This window comes from Mesoplodon densirostris, chromosome 16, assembly GCF_025265405.1.
Source record: "Mesoplodon densirostris isolate mMesDen1 chromosome 16, mMesDen1 primary haplotype, whole genome shotgun sequence".
NCBI classification, from domain to species: domain Eukaryota; kingdom Metazoa; phylum Chordata; class Mammalia; order Artiodactyla; family Ziphiidae; genus Mesoplodon; species Mesoplodon densirostris.
The window spans coordinates 30,784,110-30,800,166 of NC_082676.1; the positions used below are offsets into that span (position 1 = coordinate 30,784,110).

The 16,057-nt window shown below is 40.4% G+C and overlaps 1 protein-coding gene and 1 pseudogene across 2 annotated transcripts in view; one reads left to right on the forward strand and one right to left on the reverse strand.

The window, feature by feature from the left end:
* RNF24 (ring finger protein 24) overlaps positions 1-16,057 on the reverse strand; it is a 141,430-nt gene that overhangs the window by 47,731 nt on the left and 77,642 nt on the right. Inside the window, exons 2-3 of one of the 2 annotated variants that reach the window (XM_060078188.1) lie at positions 9,107-9,259; positions 15-164 (exon numbers count right to left, since the gene is read on the reverse strand). In XM_060078188.1, the coding sequence (XP_059934171.1) occupies positions 15-164; positions 9,107-9,243 (287 nt within the window). In that variant the 5' untranslated portion in view covers positions 9,244-9,259. The remainder of the gene's footprint in view (positions 1-14; positions 165-9,106; positions 9,260-16,057) is intronic. The other variant, XM_060078189.1, reaches the window with a different exon arrangement.
* LOC132476777 (histone RNA hairpin-binding protein-like) lies at positions 13,912-14,735 on the forward strand (annotated as a pseudogene).

Here is a 16,057-nt window from a genome sequence, read left to right on the forward strand (position 1 = left end):
TGAAAATTGATTACCTAATCAAGTAGCAACAGAAGAGTAAACTAAGGATGAAGACAAATATAGCAGTGCCAAAAACCACAATATATATGTTGAGTGGCAGATTCTGGAATCCAATATTAGGCATCCTGAAGTTGTAATGTGGGAAATCCGAGCTCATGGATGAACTGTGGGGAAAGAGAAGAATGGGAAAAAATTAGGTTATAAAGACTAAAAACCAAGATAGCATTATCTTTGTACATGTACAGAGGCAAATTTTTCCTTAAGGCTTGAAACAAATATGATAGGGTTAATATCCTTGCCATTAATTCATTAATCATGCCACAAATATTTATTGAGTACTTATTATGTACCTAGCACTAGTCCAGAAGCTTGAGATCCTACCTAAAAAGCTTTACAAAAAGGTATTCACAGAGAGGTACTGGCATTATTTCACTGAAATAATGCCAATAATCAATAAACATCAATATATGAAAATGTTCAACGTCAAAGAAGTAAAAAGGAAAAAAAAGTTAAGATTTTTAAAAACTCTTTAACCTTTAAAGTAATAATATTTATAATGGTAAAATATTGGCAATAACTTAGATTGTCTCAGAAGGAGATAATGATTAAATAATTATATAGAGTCATACGTTACAATATTATTTGGTCATGGAAACCTGTTTTCAATAAATTTTTTTTTTTTTTTTTTTTTTTTTTTTTGCAGTACGCGGGCCGCTCACTGTTGTGGCCTCTCCCGTCGTGGGGCACAGGCTCCGGACGCGCAGGCCCAGCGGCCATGGCTCACGGGCCCAGCCGCTCCGCGGCACGTGGGATCCTCCCGGACCGGGGCACGAACCCGTGTCCCCTGCATCGGCCGGCGGACTCTCAACCACTGCGCCACCAGGGAAGCCCCTGTTTTCAATAAATTTTAAATTTTAATAAAGATATATGGGAAAATTAAGCAGGATATAAATTGTATATAAAATATGATCCCGATTTTGTAAAGGGTTGAAAAAAAAGGTGGATTATATATGGAAATATATGTGTACATATAGGGGTGTGTGTGTATGTGTGTGTGTAGCAGAAAAAAGCCTGAAAGCCAACATATCAAAATGTTAATAATGACTTGTGGTTTACTAGCCATTTTGATTTTCTTCTACTTCTTTTTTTTTTTTTTTAAAAACACTTTATTAAATCAGACTCGGGTGAATTCCCTGGCTGTCCAGTGGTTAAGACTCTGTGCTTCCATTGCCGAGGGCAGGGGTTCAATACCTAGTCAGGGAACTGAGATCTTGCAAAAAAAAAAAAAAGTAAAAGTTATTTAGTAATTGCTCTTTGTGGGAATGAAGAGAAGAAATAGAACATACAGTGCACTGTTGGATCTTACTTGGCATTTCTGACTTCATTCACATGAAAATCATTTTCCCCTTTATGTAATTTCATGTTCCTGAAATCGCTAATTTCAGCCTAAATTTCAAACTAATCAGTTTATTTATTATTATGTTTTTTGCGGTACGTGGGCCTCTCACTGTTGTGGCCTCTCCCGTTGCGGAGCACAGGCTCCAGACGCGCAGTCTCAGCGGCCATGGCTCACGGGCCTAGCTGCTCCGCAGCATGTGGGATCTTCCCGGACCGGGGCACGAACCCGTGTCCCCTGCATCGGCAGGCAGACTCTCAACCACTGTGCCACCAGGGAAGCCCCCAATCAGTTTATTTTTTAAAGAAAAAGAAAGAAAAAGACAAATATCTGAGTTTTTTTTTTTTTTTTTAAGCAATGGGATTTTTCACCAAGATACAAAAGGGATAGAGATTTGGCCCTACAGAGGACTAGAGCTTCATACAGTACACCACAGTTAGATGGGCTGCAGCAGTGTTTCTTTTTTTTTTCAATAAATTTATTTATTTTAATTTTTTTGTTTATTTTTTTGGCTGCATTTGGCCTTCGTTGCTGCGTGCGGGCTTTCTCTAGTTCCGGCGAGCAAGGGCTACTCCTTTGTCGTGGTGTGCGGGCTTCTCCTTGCAGTGGCTTCTCTTGTTGCAGAGCAAAGGCTTTAGGCACGTGGGCTTCAGTAGTTGTGGCACGCAGGCTCAGTAGTTGTGGCTCGCGGGCTCTAGAATGCAGGCTCAGTAGTTGTGGCACACAGGCTTAGTTGCTCTGTGGCATGTGGGATCTTCCCGGACCAGGGATCGAACCTGTGCCCCCTGCACTGGCAGGCGGATCCTTAACCATGCAGCAGTGTTTCTTGAAGTGTGTTTGGTGGCCTCATTCTTCTTAGACCAGTTCCTGCTCCCTGGACAATACATCAGCATCTTCCCAGTAGTTAGTATTCTACTTTTGCTTCAAAAATGCTCAGAAAAAGAGACACCAGTAATTAGACTGCTGTGTTTTATAATTTGTGGTTCACAAACCATTAATAACCATATATTTCTTATTAATACAAGACATCCAAGAAAAACTTGCTAAGAAAAAATTATCTTAGACTTTGTTAATCTTTAAAAAAAACTGAGACATAAATTTACATTAAAAATGCACCTATGTGTATAGGTCAAAGAGTTTGGACAAATGAATATACCCTTGTTACCACCATCCTAATCAAGATACAGACCATTTCTTTATCCCCAGAGAATTCCCTGTACCCCTTTGCAGTTAATCACCACTCCTAACCACTGATCTGATTTCCATCATTACAGATTAATCTTCCTTATTCTAGAATTTCATATTCAAATGGAATCACACAGTGTGTACTCTTCTGTGTTTAGCTTTTAGTCTCTCAGTAGGTGAGAGACTCTTAACAAACAGCTATATAAATTCACGTTATATTCCTAGCTTGTCCTAGTTATTCTATTATCTACAGCTGGTGTCTCCTAAAGATCATTAACTTCATCTTTGAATATATCAATTTTATGGTTAATTTTTGGATACTTCTTTCTACACAAAATTCCTGGTTATCCTATTCAGGTGTTGTTATTGTTTTCATGGAAGAACATTTCACCATGTCCTGGGTGTTCCTTTCCATTTTTAAGTTTTTCTTCAGTGGAACACTTTCTACCTATTATTTTTTTAAAGCCTTCAGCAGAGGAAACTTGATTCACTCACCATATTTTGCCCCAGTCAAAATCTAAGGGAAAGCAGGAACTCCAAGGTGCTCAAGACTGGAGTGGTGAGACTTCCCTGGTGTCTCAGTGGTTAAGAATCTGCCTGCCAATGCAGGGGACACAGGTTCGAGCCCTGGTCTGGGAAGATCCTACATGCCACAGAGCAACTAAGCCCATGCTCCACAACTACTGAGCCTGTGCTCTAGAGCCTGCGAGCCACAACTACTGAGCCCATGCGCCACAACTACTGAAGCCTGCACTCCTAGAGCCCGTGCTCTGCCACAAGAGAAGCCACCACAATGAGAAGCCTGTGCACCGCAACAAAGAGCAGCCCCCGCTTGCCGCAAAACTAGAGAAAGCCTGCGCGCGGCAACGAAGACTCAACACAGCCAAAAATAAATAAACAAATTTATATATATATAAAACAAACACTGGAGTGGTGAAGCCCCTTTTATGGTGAGACATCTGCTGATATGTGCCAGTCTTCTTCGGCCAAGGAAACACAAGTCCAAGCTCGCAGCCTAGCCCAGGTGGGTTCCTACATTAAGCCAGAAGGGAAGATAAAGCAAGTGGATACATACAGCCTCTTTCATTCACACCGTTGTTCTTTTTTTATTTTCACCTTTTACTTTCATATAATCATGGAAAAACCCTCTGTGTCTATTGTCCTATACATCTGTTCATAGGAAACATGTATAACTAACATACACATAACATGATCAATACCTGGAACCTGTTTAAACATTCTCATTCATTTATCTGGCTTCTTTTATTTCATTCCCTATTAAAATTTTTTTCTTCTCTTCAAGTATGTTCTGTGAATTCTCAACTTATCCTCCATTTTTGTATCTTTAGCATTATTTCCCTCTTTCTTAGAGCTTTATGCTTTATTTTGTTACTTCATCCAACTTCTCTGGAATACTTTTCAGATCTCTTAAAACGTGACTTTAGCTCTTATATTATCTATGTGATGCTGTCTGCAAATGCTCACAGCATGTATATTACTGTCTCTTTTTTCATCTGCAGTCTTCTATGTTCCTCTTTTAAGTTGATGTATTTACTCTAGGAGGGAGGCAGTCTATACAGAACACACTAAGAAGAGGCCTGACAGGGCAAATTCATCTCCCTACCTGGTTAGCATTATCTACTGGAAGAGGTTGTTGGCCACATTACATCAAGCACACCACTGTGCACTTCAGTCTAATTCAACAAGGCACTGGGTGCCAGGTCTATAGTAAAGAAAGAAACAAGAAAAATGTGTTCAGAGAAGGGGAGAAGTCTCACATGACATGCTCACTTCAGAATTCTGTCTAGGTTTGGAATTTTCCCAGAAAAAAGGAGAAAATTCTTTTTTTTCCTTTTCCACTTCTATCTTCTGTATGAGTATATATATATATATACTTTTTCATATTCTTTTCTATTATGGTTTATTATAGGATATTAAATACAGTTCCCTGTGTTATAGTGTAGGACCTTGTTGTTTATCTATTTTATATATAGTAGTTTTTATCTGCTAGTTCCAAACTCCTGATTTATCCCTCCCTCACCCCCTTTCTCCTTGGGTAACCATAAGTTTGTTTTCTATGTCTGTGAGTCTGTTGTTTTGTAAATAAATTCATTTGTATCATATTTTAGATTCCACATATAAGTAACATCATATGGTATTTGTCTTTCTCTTTCTGGCTTACTTCACTTAGTATGAGAATCTCTAGGTCCATCACATTGCTGAAAATGGCATTATTTCACTCCTTTTTATGGCTGAGTAGTATTCCACTGTATATATATATACCACATCTTCTTTATCCATTCCTCTGTTGATGGACATTTAGGTTGGTTCCATGTCTTGGCTATTGTAAATAGTGCTGCAATGAACATTGGGGTGCATGTATCTTTTTGAATTAGAGTTTTCTCCAGATATATGCTCAGGAGTGGGATTGCTGGGTCATACAGTAGTTCTATTTTTAGTTTTTTGAGGACCGTCTCATAGTTCCTGCACCAATTTACATTCTGGCCAACAGTGTAGGAGGGTTCTCTTTTCTCCACAACCTCTCCAGTGTTTGTTATTTGTAGACTTTTTATTTTTTAAAAAATATTTATTTATTTATTTTTGGCTGCAATGGGTCTTAGTTGCAGCACATGGGCTCTTTTGTTGTGGCACATGGGCTCTTCATTGCAGCGCATGAGCTTCTCTCTAGTTGGGCCACACGGGCTCTAGAGCGCGTGGGCTCTGTAGTTGTGGCATGTGTGCTCAGTTGCCCCGTGGCATGTGGGATCTTATCTCCCCAATCAGGGATCAAACCCACGTCCCTTGCATTGGAAGGTGGATTCTTAACCACTGGACCACCAGGGAAGTCCCTGTAGACTTTTTAATGATGTCTATTCTGATTGCTGAGAGGAGATACCTCACTGTACTTTTGATTTGTATTTCTCTAATAATTAGTGATGCTGAACATCTTTTCATGTGCCTGTGGGCCATCCGTATGTCTTCTTTGGAGAAATGTCTGTTTAGGTCTTCTGCCCGTTTTTTGATTGGGTTGTTTGTGTTTCTGATATTGAGTTGCATGAACTGTGTATATTTTGGAACTTAAGCCCTTGTCGGTTGCATAGTTTGTAAGTATTTTCTCCCATTCCGTTAGGTTGTCTTTTCATTTTGTTTATGGTTTCCTTTGCTGTGCAAAAGCTTATAAGTTTGATTAGGTCCCATTTGTTTATTTTTGCTTTTGTTTCTATTGCCTTGGGAGTCTGACCTAAGAAAACATGCAAGGCCTTTCTTCAAGGTTCACCTATAATAAAAATAGGCTGCTGTGGCCTGCCCTATGTTAGATCCAGGAACTTAACAACCGTTTCAAAATTATGTGTATATAGAGGGATGCACTGTGGGTTTCTAAAAGCAAACTTGGGAAACATACAGTTAGAACTGGGCACATTAATGGGAATTCCCTGGTGGTTTAGTGGTTAGGACTCAGCTCTTTCACTGCCATGGGCCCAGGTTCAATCCCTGGTCGGGGAACTAAGATCTCACAAGACATACAGTGAGGCCAAAAAAAAAAAAAAAACCCAAAAAACTGGGCACATTAACAAATTTGGGAACTTTCTAATGTTCAACTTATTTTAAGAAGTTTTACCCTTGGTTCTATTAAAAAAGAAAAAAAGATTTATCAAATCAAAACCTCTCCTTATGAGAGACCTTCAAGATGGCAGAGGAGTAAGACGTGGAGATCACCTTCCTTTCCACAAATACATCAGAAATACATCTACATGTGGAACAACTCCTACAGAACACCTACTGAATGCTGGCAGAAGACCTGACTTCCCAAAAGGCAAGAAACTCCCCACATACCTGGGTAGGGCAAAGGAAAAAAGAAAAAACAGAGACAAAAGAATAGGGACAGGACCTGCACCTCTGGGAGGGAGCTGTGAAGGAGGAAAAGTTTCTACACACTAGGAAGCTCCTTCACTGGCGGAGACAGGGGATGGCGGGGGAAGGCTTCGGAGCCACGGAGGAGAGCACAGCAATAGCGGTGCAGAGGGCAAAGCGGAGAGATTTCTGCCCAGAGGATTGGTGCTGACCAGCACTCACCAGCCTGAGAGGCCTGTCTGCTCCCCTGCTGGGATGGGTGGGGGCTGGGAGCTGAGGCTTGGGCTTCGGAGGTCGGATCCCAGGGAGAAGACTGGAGTTGGCTGTGTAAACACAGCCTGAAGGGGGCTAATGCGCCACAGCTAGCCAGGAGGGAGTCCAGGAAAAAGTCTGGAACTGCCTAAGAGGCAAGAGACCATTCTTTCGGGGTGCACGAGGAGAGGGGATTCGGAGCACCGCCTAAACGAGCTCCAGAGATGGGTGCAAGCTGTGGCTATCAGAGTGGACACCAGAGACGGGCATGAAATGCTAAGGCTGCTGCTGCAGCCACCAAGAAGCCTGTGTGCAAGCACAGGTCACTATCCACACCTCCCATCCCAGGAGCCTGTGCAGCCCGCCACTGCCAGGGTTCCGTGATCCAGGGACAACTTCCCCAGGAGAACACACAGCACGGCGCAGGCTGTTGCAACATCATGCCAGCCTCTGCCACTGCAGGCTCACCCCGCATTCCATACCCCTCCCACCCCCTGGCCTGAGTGAGCCAGAGCCCCCTAATCAGCTGCTACTTTAACCCCATCCTGTAGGCGACCTACACGCAGAGACAGGGCCAAATCCAAAGCTGAACCCCAGGAGCTGTGTGAACAAAGAAGAGAAAGGGAAATCTCTTTGAGCAGCCTCAGGAGCAGCGGATTAAATCTCCACAATCAACTTGATGTACCCTGCATCTCTGGAATACTTGAATAGACAACGAATCATCCCAAAATTGAGGCAGTGGATTTTGGGAGCAACTGTAGACTTGGGGTTTGCTTTCTGCATCTAATCTGTTTCTGGATTTATGTTTATCTTAGTTTTTAGTATTTAGTATTTAGACTTTATTATCACTGGTAGATTTGTTTATTGATTTGGTTGCTCTCTTCCTTCTTTTTATATATACAGATATATATATATATTTTTTGTTTTCCTTTTTCTCTTTTTGTGAGTGTGTATGTGTATGCTTCTTTGTGTGATTTTGTCTGTATAGCTTTGCTTTTACCATTTGTCCTAGGGTTCTGTCTGTCTGTTTTTTTTTTTTTTTTTGTAGTGTTTTTAGCGCTTGTTATCATTGGTAGATTTGTTTTTCGGTTTGGTTGCTCTCTTCTTTCTTTTTTTTTCTTTTTATTACTTTTTAATCTTGTAAAATTATTTTTTAATTTTTAATTTTAATGTTATTTTATTATTACCTTTCTTTCTTTCCCTCCCTCTCTCTCTCTCTCTCTCTCTCTCTCTCTCTCTGCCTCTTTCTTTTTCTCCATTATTTCTGAGCTGTGTGGCTGACAGGGTCTTGGTGCTCCAGCCAGGTGTCATGCTTGTGCCTCTGAGTTGGGAGAACCAAGTTCAGGACATTGGTCCAACAGAGACCTCCCGGCTCCATGTAATATCAAATGGCAAAAGATCCCCCAGAGATCTCCATCTCAATGCTAAGACCCAGCTCCACTCAACGACCAGCAAGCTACAATGCTGGACACCCTATGCCAAACAACGAGGAAGACAGGAACACAACCCCACCCATTAGCACAGAGGCTGCCTAAAAATCATAATAAGGTCACAGACACCCCAAAACACACCACCAGACGCGGTCCTGCCCACCAGAAAGACAAGATCCAGCCTCATCCACCAGAACACAGGCACCAGTCTCCTCCACCAGAAAGCCTACACAACCCACTGAAACAACCTTAGCCACTGGGGACAGACACCAAAAACAACGGGAAGTAAGAACATGCATGCTGAGAAAGGAGACCCCAAACACAGTAAGGTAAGCAAAATGAGAAGACAGAGAAACACACAGCAGTGGAAGGAGCAAGGTAAAAACCCACCAGACCAAACAACTGAAAAGGAAGTAGGCAGTCAACCTGCAAAAGAATTCAGAGTAATGATAGTAAAGATATCCAAAATCTTGGAAATAGAATGGAGAAAATACAAGAAATGATTGACAAGGACCTAGAGGAACTAAAGAGCAAACAAACAATGATGAACAACACAATAAATGAAATTAAAAATTTTGCAGAAGGAACCAATAACAGAATACCTGAGGCAGAAGAACGGATAAGTGACCTGGAAGATAAAATAGTGGAAATAACTACTGCAGAGCAGAATAAAGAAAAAAGAATGAAAAGAATTGAGGACAGTCTCAGAGACCGCTGGGACAACATTAAATACACCAACATTCGTATTTTAGGGGTCCCAGAAGAAGAAGAGAAAAAGAAAGGGACTGAGAAAATATTTGAAGAGATAATAGTTGAAAACTTCCATAATATGGGAAAGGAAATAGTCATTCAAGTCCAGGAAGTGCAGAGAGTCCCATACAGGATAAATCCAAGGAGAAACACGCCAAGACACATATTAATCGAACTATCAAAAATTAAATACAAAGAAAAAATATTAAAAGCAACAACAGAAAAGCAACAAATAACGTACAAGAGGGCTTCCCTGGTGGCGCAGTGGTTGAGAGTCCGCCTGCCGATGTGGGGGACGTGGGTTCGTGCCCTGGTCTGGGAGGATCCCAGATGCCGCGGAGCGGCTGGGCCCGTGAGCCATGCCCGCTGAGCCTGCATGTCCGGAGCCTGTGCTCTGCAACGGGAGAGGCCACAACAGTGAGAGGCCCGCGTACCGCAAAACAAACAAACAAACAAAAACATACAAGGGAATCCCCAAAAGGTTAACAGCTGATCTTGCAGCACAAACTCTGCAAGCCAGAAGGGAGTGGCAGGACATATTTAAAGTGATGAAAGGGAAAAACTTACAACCAAGATTACTCTACCCAGCAAGGATCTCATTCAGATTCGACAGAGAAATTAAAACCTTTATAGACAAGCAAAAGCTAAGAGGATTCAGCACCACCAAGCCAGCTTTAAAACAAATGCTAAAGGAACTTCTTTAGGCAGGAAACTCAAGAGAAGGAAAAGACCTACAATAACAAACCCAAAACAATTAAAATGGTAATAGGAACATACATATCGATAACTACCTTAAATGTAAATGGACTAAATGCTCCAACCAAAAGACACAGACTGGCTGAATGGATACAAAAACAAGACCCGTATATATGCTGTCTACAAGAGACCCACTTCAGACCTAGGGCCACATACACACTGAAAGTGAGGGGATGGAAAAAGATATTCCATGCAAGTGGAAATCAAAAGAAAGCTGGAATAGCAATTCTCATATCAGACAAAACAGACTTTAAAATAAAGACTATTACAAGAGACAAAGAAGGACACTACATAATCATCAAGGGATCAATCCAAGAAGAAGATATAACAATTGTAAATATTTATGCACCCAACATAGGAACACCTCAATACATAAGGCAAATGCTAACAGCCATAAAAGGGGAAATCGACAGTAACAGAATCATAGTAGGGGACTTTAACACCCCACTTTCACCAATGGACAGATCATCCAAAATGAAAATAAATAAGGAAACACAAGCTTTAAATGATACATTAAACAAGATGGACTTAATTGATATTTACAGGACATTCCATGCATAAACAACAGAATACACTTCACAAGTGCTCATGGAACATTCTCCAGGATAGATCATATCTTGGGTCACAAATCAAGCCTTGGTAAATTTAAGAAAATTGAAATCGTATCAAGTATCTTTTCTGACCACAACGCTATGAGACTAGGTATCAATTACAGGAAAAAATCTGTAAAAAATACAAACACATGGAGGCTAAACAACACTACTAAATAACCAAGAGCTCACTGAAGAAATCAAAGAGGAAATCAAAAAATACCTAGAAACAAATGACAATGAAAACACGACAACTCGAAACCTATGGGATGCAGCAAAAGCAGTTTTAAGAGCGAAGTTTATAGCAATACAATCCTACCTCAAGAAACAAGAAACGTCTCAAATAAACAACCTAATCTTATACCTAAAGCAATTAGGGAACGACGAACAAAAAACCTCCAAAGTTAGCAGAAGGAAAGAAATCATAAAAATCAGCTCAAAAATAAATAAAAAAGAAATGAAGGAAACAACAGCAAAGATCAATAAAACTAAAAGCTGATTCTTTGAGAAGATAAACAAAATTGGTAAACCATTAGCCAGACTCATCAAGAAAAAAAGGGAGAAGACTCAAACTAATAGAATTAGAAATGAAAAAGGAGAAGTAACAACTGACACTGCAGAAATACAAAGGATAAGGAGAGATTACTGCAAGCAAGTATATGCCAATAAAATGGACAACCTGGAAGAAATGGACAAATTCTTAGAAAAGCACAACCTTCCGAGACTGAACCAGGAAGAAATAGAAAATATAAACAGACCAATCACAAGCACTGAAATTGAGACTGTGATTAAATATCTTCCAACAAACATAAGCCCAGGACCAGATGGCTTCACATATGAATTCTAACAAACAGTTAGAAGAGAGCTAACACCTATCCTTCTCAAACTCTTCCAAAATATAGCAGAGGGAGGAACACTCCCAAACTCATTCTACAAGGCCACCATCACCCTGATACCAAAACTAGACAAAGATGTTACACAGAAAGAAAACTACAGGCCAATATCACTGATGAACATAGATACAAAAATCCTCAACAAAATACTAGCAAACAGAATCCAACAGCACATTAAAAGGATCATACACCATGATCAAGTGGGATTTATCCCAGGAAAGAAAGGATTCTTTAATATATGCAAATCAATGTGATAAACCATATTAACAAATTGAATAAAAACCATATGATCATCTCAATAGATGAAGAAAAAGCTTTTGACAAAATTCAACACCGATTTATGATAAAAACCCTCCAGAAAGTAGGCATAGAGGGAACTTACCTGAACATAATAAAGGCCATATATGACAAACCCACAGCCAACATCATTCTCAATGTTGAAAATCTGAAACCATTTCCTCTAAGACCAGGAACAAGACAAGGTTGTCCACTCTCACCACTATTATTCAACATAGTTTTTAAAGTTTTAGCCATGGCAATCAGAGAAGAAAAAGAAATAAAAGGAATCCAAATAGGAAAAGAAGTAAAGCTGTCACTGTTTGCAGATGACATCATAGTAGACATAGAGAATCCTAAAGATGCTACCAGAAAACTACAAGAGCTAATCAATGAATATGGTAAAGTAGCAGGATACAAAATTAATCACAGAAATCTCTTGCATTCCTCTACACTAATGATGAAAAATCTGAAAGAGAAATTAAGGAAACACTCCCATTTACCACTGCAACAAAAAGAATAAAATACCTAGGAATAAACCTACCTAAGGAGACAAAAGACCTGTATGCAGAAAACTATAAGACACTGATGAAAGAAATTAAAGATGATACAGATTGAGGGATATACCATGTTCTTGGACTGGAAGAATAAACATTGTTAAAATGACTATACCACCCAAAGCAATCTACAGATTCAAGGCAATCCATATCCAACTAGCCACCAATGGCATTTTTCACAGAACTAGAACAAAAAATTTCAATTTGTATGAAATAACAAAAGACCCTAAATAGCCAAAGCAATCTTGAGAAAGAAAAACGGAGCTGGAGGAATCAGGCTCCTAGACTTCAGACTATACTACAAAGCTACAGTAATCAAGACAGTATGCTATGGTACTGGCACAAAAACAGAAATATAGATCAATGGAACAGGATAGAAAGCCCAGAGATAAACCCATGCACATATGGTCACCTTATTTTTTATAAAGGAGGCAAGAATATACAATGGAGAAAAGACAGCTTCTTCAATAAGTGGTGATGTGAAAATTGGACAGCTATATGTAAAAGACTGAAATTAGAACACTCCCTAACACCATACACAAAAATAAACTCAGAATGGATTAAAGACCTAAATGTAAGGCCAGACACTATCAAACTCTTCAAGGAGAACACAGGCAGAACACTCTATGACATAAATCACAGCAAGATCCTTTCTGACCCACCTCCTACAGAAATGGAAATAAAAACAAAAATAAACAAATGGGACCTAATGAAACTTAAAAGCTTTTGCACAGCAAAGGAAAACCTAAACAAGACCAAAAGACAACCCTCAGAATGGGAGAAAATATTTGCAAATGAAGCTACTGGCAGAGGATTAATCTCCAGAATTTCCAAGCAGCTCATGTAGCTCAATATCAAAAAAAAAAAAAAAAAAAAAAAACACAACCCAATCCAAAAATGGGCAGAAGACCTACATAGACCTTTATCCAAAGAAGATATACAGATTGCCAACAAATACATGGAAGGATGCTCAGCATCACTAATCATTAGAGAAATGCAAATCAAAACTACAGTGAGATATCATCTCACACCGGTCAGAATGGCCATCATCAAAAAATCTAGAAACAATAAATGCTGGAGAGGGTGTGGAGGAAAGGGAACCCTCTTGCACTGTTGGTGGGAATGTAAATTGATACAGCCACTATGGAGAACAGCATGGAGGTTCCTTAGAAAACTAAAAATAGAACTACCATACGATTCAGCAATCCCACTACTGGCATATACCCTGAAAACCATAATTGAAAAGGAGTCAGGTACCACAATGTTCATTGCAACTCTGTTTACAATAGCCAGGACATGGAAGCAACCTAAGTGCCCATTGAAAGATGAATGGATAAAGAAAATGTGGCACATATATACAATGGAAAATTACTCAGCCATAAAAGAAACGAAATTGAGTTATTTATAGTGAGGTGGATGGATCTAGAGTCTGTCATACAGAGTGAAGTCAGAAAGAGAAAAACAAATACCGTATGCTAACACATATATATGCAATCTAAAAAAAAAAAAGGTTCTGAAGAACCTAGGGGCAGGACAGGAATAAAGACGCAGACGTAGAGAATGGACTTGAGGACACGGGGAGGGGGATGGGTAAGCTAGGGGAAGTGAGAGAGTGGCATGGACATATATACACTACCAAATGTAAAACAGATAGGTAGTGGGAAGCAACTGCATAGCACAGGGAGATCAACTCGGTGTTTGTGACCACCTAGAGGGGTGGGATAGGGAGGGTGGGAGGGAGATGCAAGAAGGAGGAGATATGGGCATGTATGTATATGTATAGCTGATTCACTTTGTTATAAAGCAGAAACTAACACAGCATTGTGAAGCTATTATACTCCAACAAAGATAAAAAATCACCAGTAAAAAAAAAAAATAACAGAGTCCGTGAGTGTCGCGCGGAGAGGAAGTCTCCACTGCCGCCACCGCCACCGCCAGACCCCAGGCCCCCGCGACCCCGCCCGCCGTGTCGCCATGGCCTGCCGGCCGCGAAGTCCCCCGGGTGCGGGACTCGCCGCGACGGCCACGACAGCCAGCCGCCCGCTGCGAGATGGAGCCTGGGACACAAGAGCACGGCCAAGGGGAGGCGCTGGAAGTCCGAGGACGCCGAGGGCCCCACGAGGACGCCGGGCGACCGCAGACCCGATAGCTTTACCACTCCCAAAGGCCCTAAGCCCCATTCTAGATGTTCAGACTGGGCAAGTGCAGTTGAAGAAGATGAAATGAGGACTAGAGTTAACAACGAAATTGCAAGATATAAAAGGAAACTCCTCATAAATGACTTTGGAAGGGAGAGAAAATCATAATCAGGAAATTCGGATTCAAAGGAGTCTATGTCAGCACTGCCAGCTGAGTTGGAGACCGATGAAAGTCCTGATGAGGAGACAGAAGCAGATCGACTTGGGAAGAACACCATCGCCTACGATTGCTATATTAAAGAAGTCCCAAGGCACCTTCGACAGCCTGGCATTCATCCCCAAACCCCCAACAAATTCAAGAAGTATAGTCCACGATCATGGGATCAGCAGATCAGACTCTGGAAGGTGGCTCTGCATTTTTGGAATCCTCCAGCGGAAGAAGGATGTGATTTGCAAGAAATACGTCCTGTTGACCTCGGGGAGATTGAGATGGAATCCGCGGAGAGCAGCTCTGAGTCCCAGACGAGCTCTCAGGATAACTTCGATATGTACTGTGGCACACCCACTGAAGTTAGAAACGTGGACTGCCCGGCAGAGGATGAGTTTGACTTGAAAGCCTGTTTAACTGAACCCTTGAAAGACTTCTCAGCCATGAGCTAAATGGCGCCACCTGGAGGCCACTGGGAGCAGCGCTGCCTCCCCAGGTGGGAGTTGGCCGCCAAGCATGCATCCTGCGTTTGTAACTGGAGGTTTCTGTTAATAGTGTACAGTCTCATGGTGAATTGTTGTTCTTGCCTTATTTTCTTAAGAAACGTTAAGTTTATGTATAGGGAGTGTATTCTGCATGTTTTAAACTGTAAATGGAACTAAATCCGAGGAAAATTGAACTTGAAGCAATCTTGCAACAATCTTAATTGCTTAATCTCCCGCATCCTTGAAGTCAACCTGACAAGTGTACCATAACTGGATTTCCACAAGTATTTTAGACATTAAATTGCTACTTGTCAGATGGCTGGTTTGGGTTTAAGCGTATGTTCACTGGGATTTCTTTACTGGTATCTGAGTGAGTGTTCTCATAATCAGATACCTTTAATATCTTTATGGAAAGGGTTAGGGTTTGGGCTGTTTGTCAATATGTCAAGATTGTTTTTTTTCATCATACAGAGAACTGAATAGTGAGATATTAAATTGAGCTGGTAAATTAATGGGGTTTATGTAAGTTATACAGTCTTAATTTGGTATTTGTAAGTAGCACTAAGTAGGCCTTCTACCTATACCGTTTCCAAGAGTTTAGAAAGCAGAAGCATTTAGAAAGAACATTTTTTTTTACAATCAGTTAATTTACCATGTAAAATTGTTGTGAATGATAACGTGTACAGATTTTCTGTTCAAATATTCAATTGTAAACTTCTTGTTAAGACTGTTGTGTTTCTATTGCTTTTGTATGGAATGCCATTGCAAAAATAAAAAGGACCTTCTTTAACTATGTTGCCAAAAAAAAAAATAGAAAAACCCTTTAATGCAGGTTAGCCAATCCAAAAAAAATCCCTCATTATCAAAGGTTGTAATTAAAAATTTAATTACGATTTTATTGTTTTTCATCTCAACTATATAACAGAAACTCCGAGATGACAGAATCTGTGATGTTTTGATCATTGTGGCATTCCCAGCAACTAGGATGTGCTGAGAATACATTTATTAAATGAAAGATTAAGTAACAATATAAACTTACCAAGTATATACACGATCAAATGAAAACTTCTCTCAAAAACCACATTTCAAACAAATATCATATATTAATGCACATATGTGGAATCTAGAAAAATGGTATGGATGAACCGGTTTGCAGGGCAGAAATAGAGACACAGATGTAGAGAAGAAACATATGGACACCAAGGGGGGAAAGCGGGGGTGGTGGTGGTGGTGGGATGAATTGGGAGATTGAGATTGACATATATACACTAATATGTATAAAATAGATA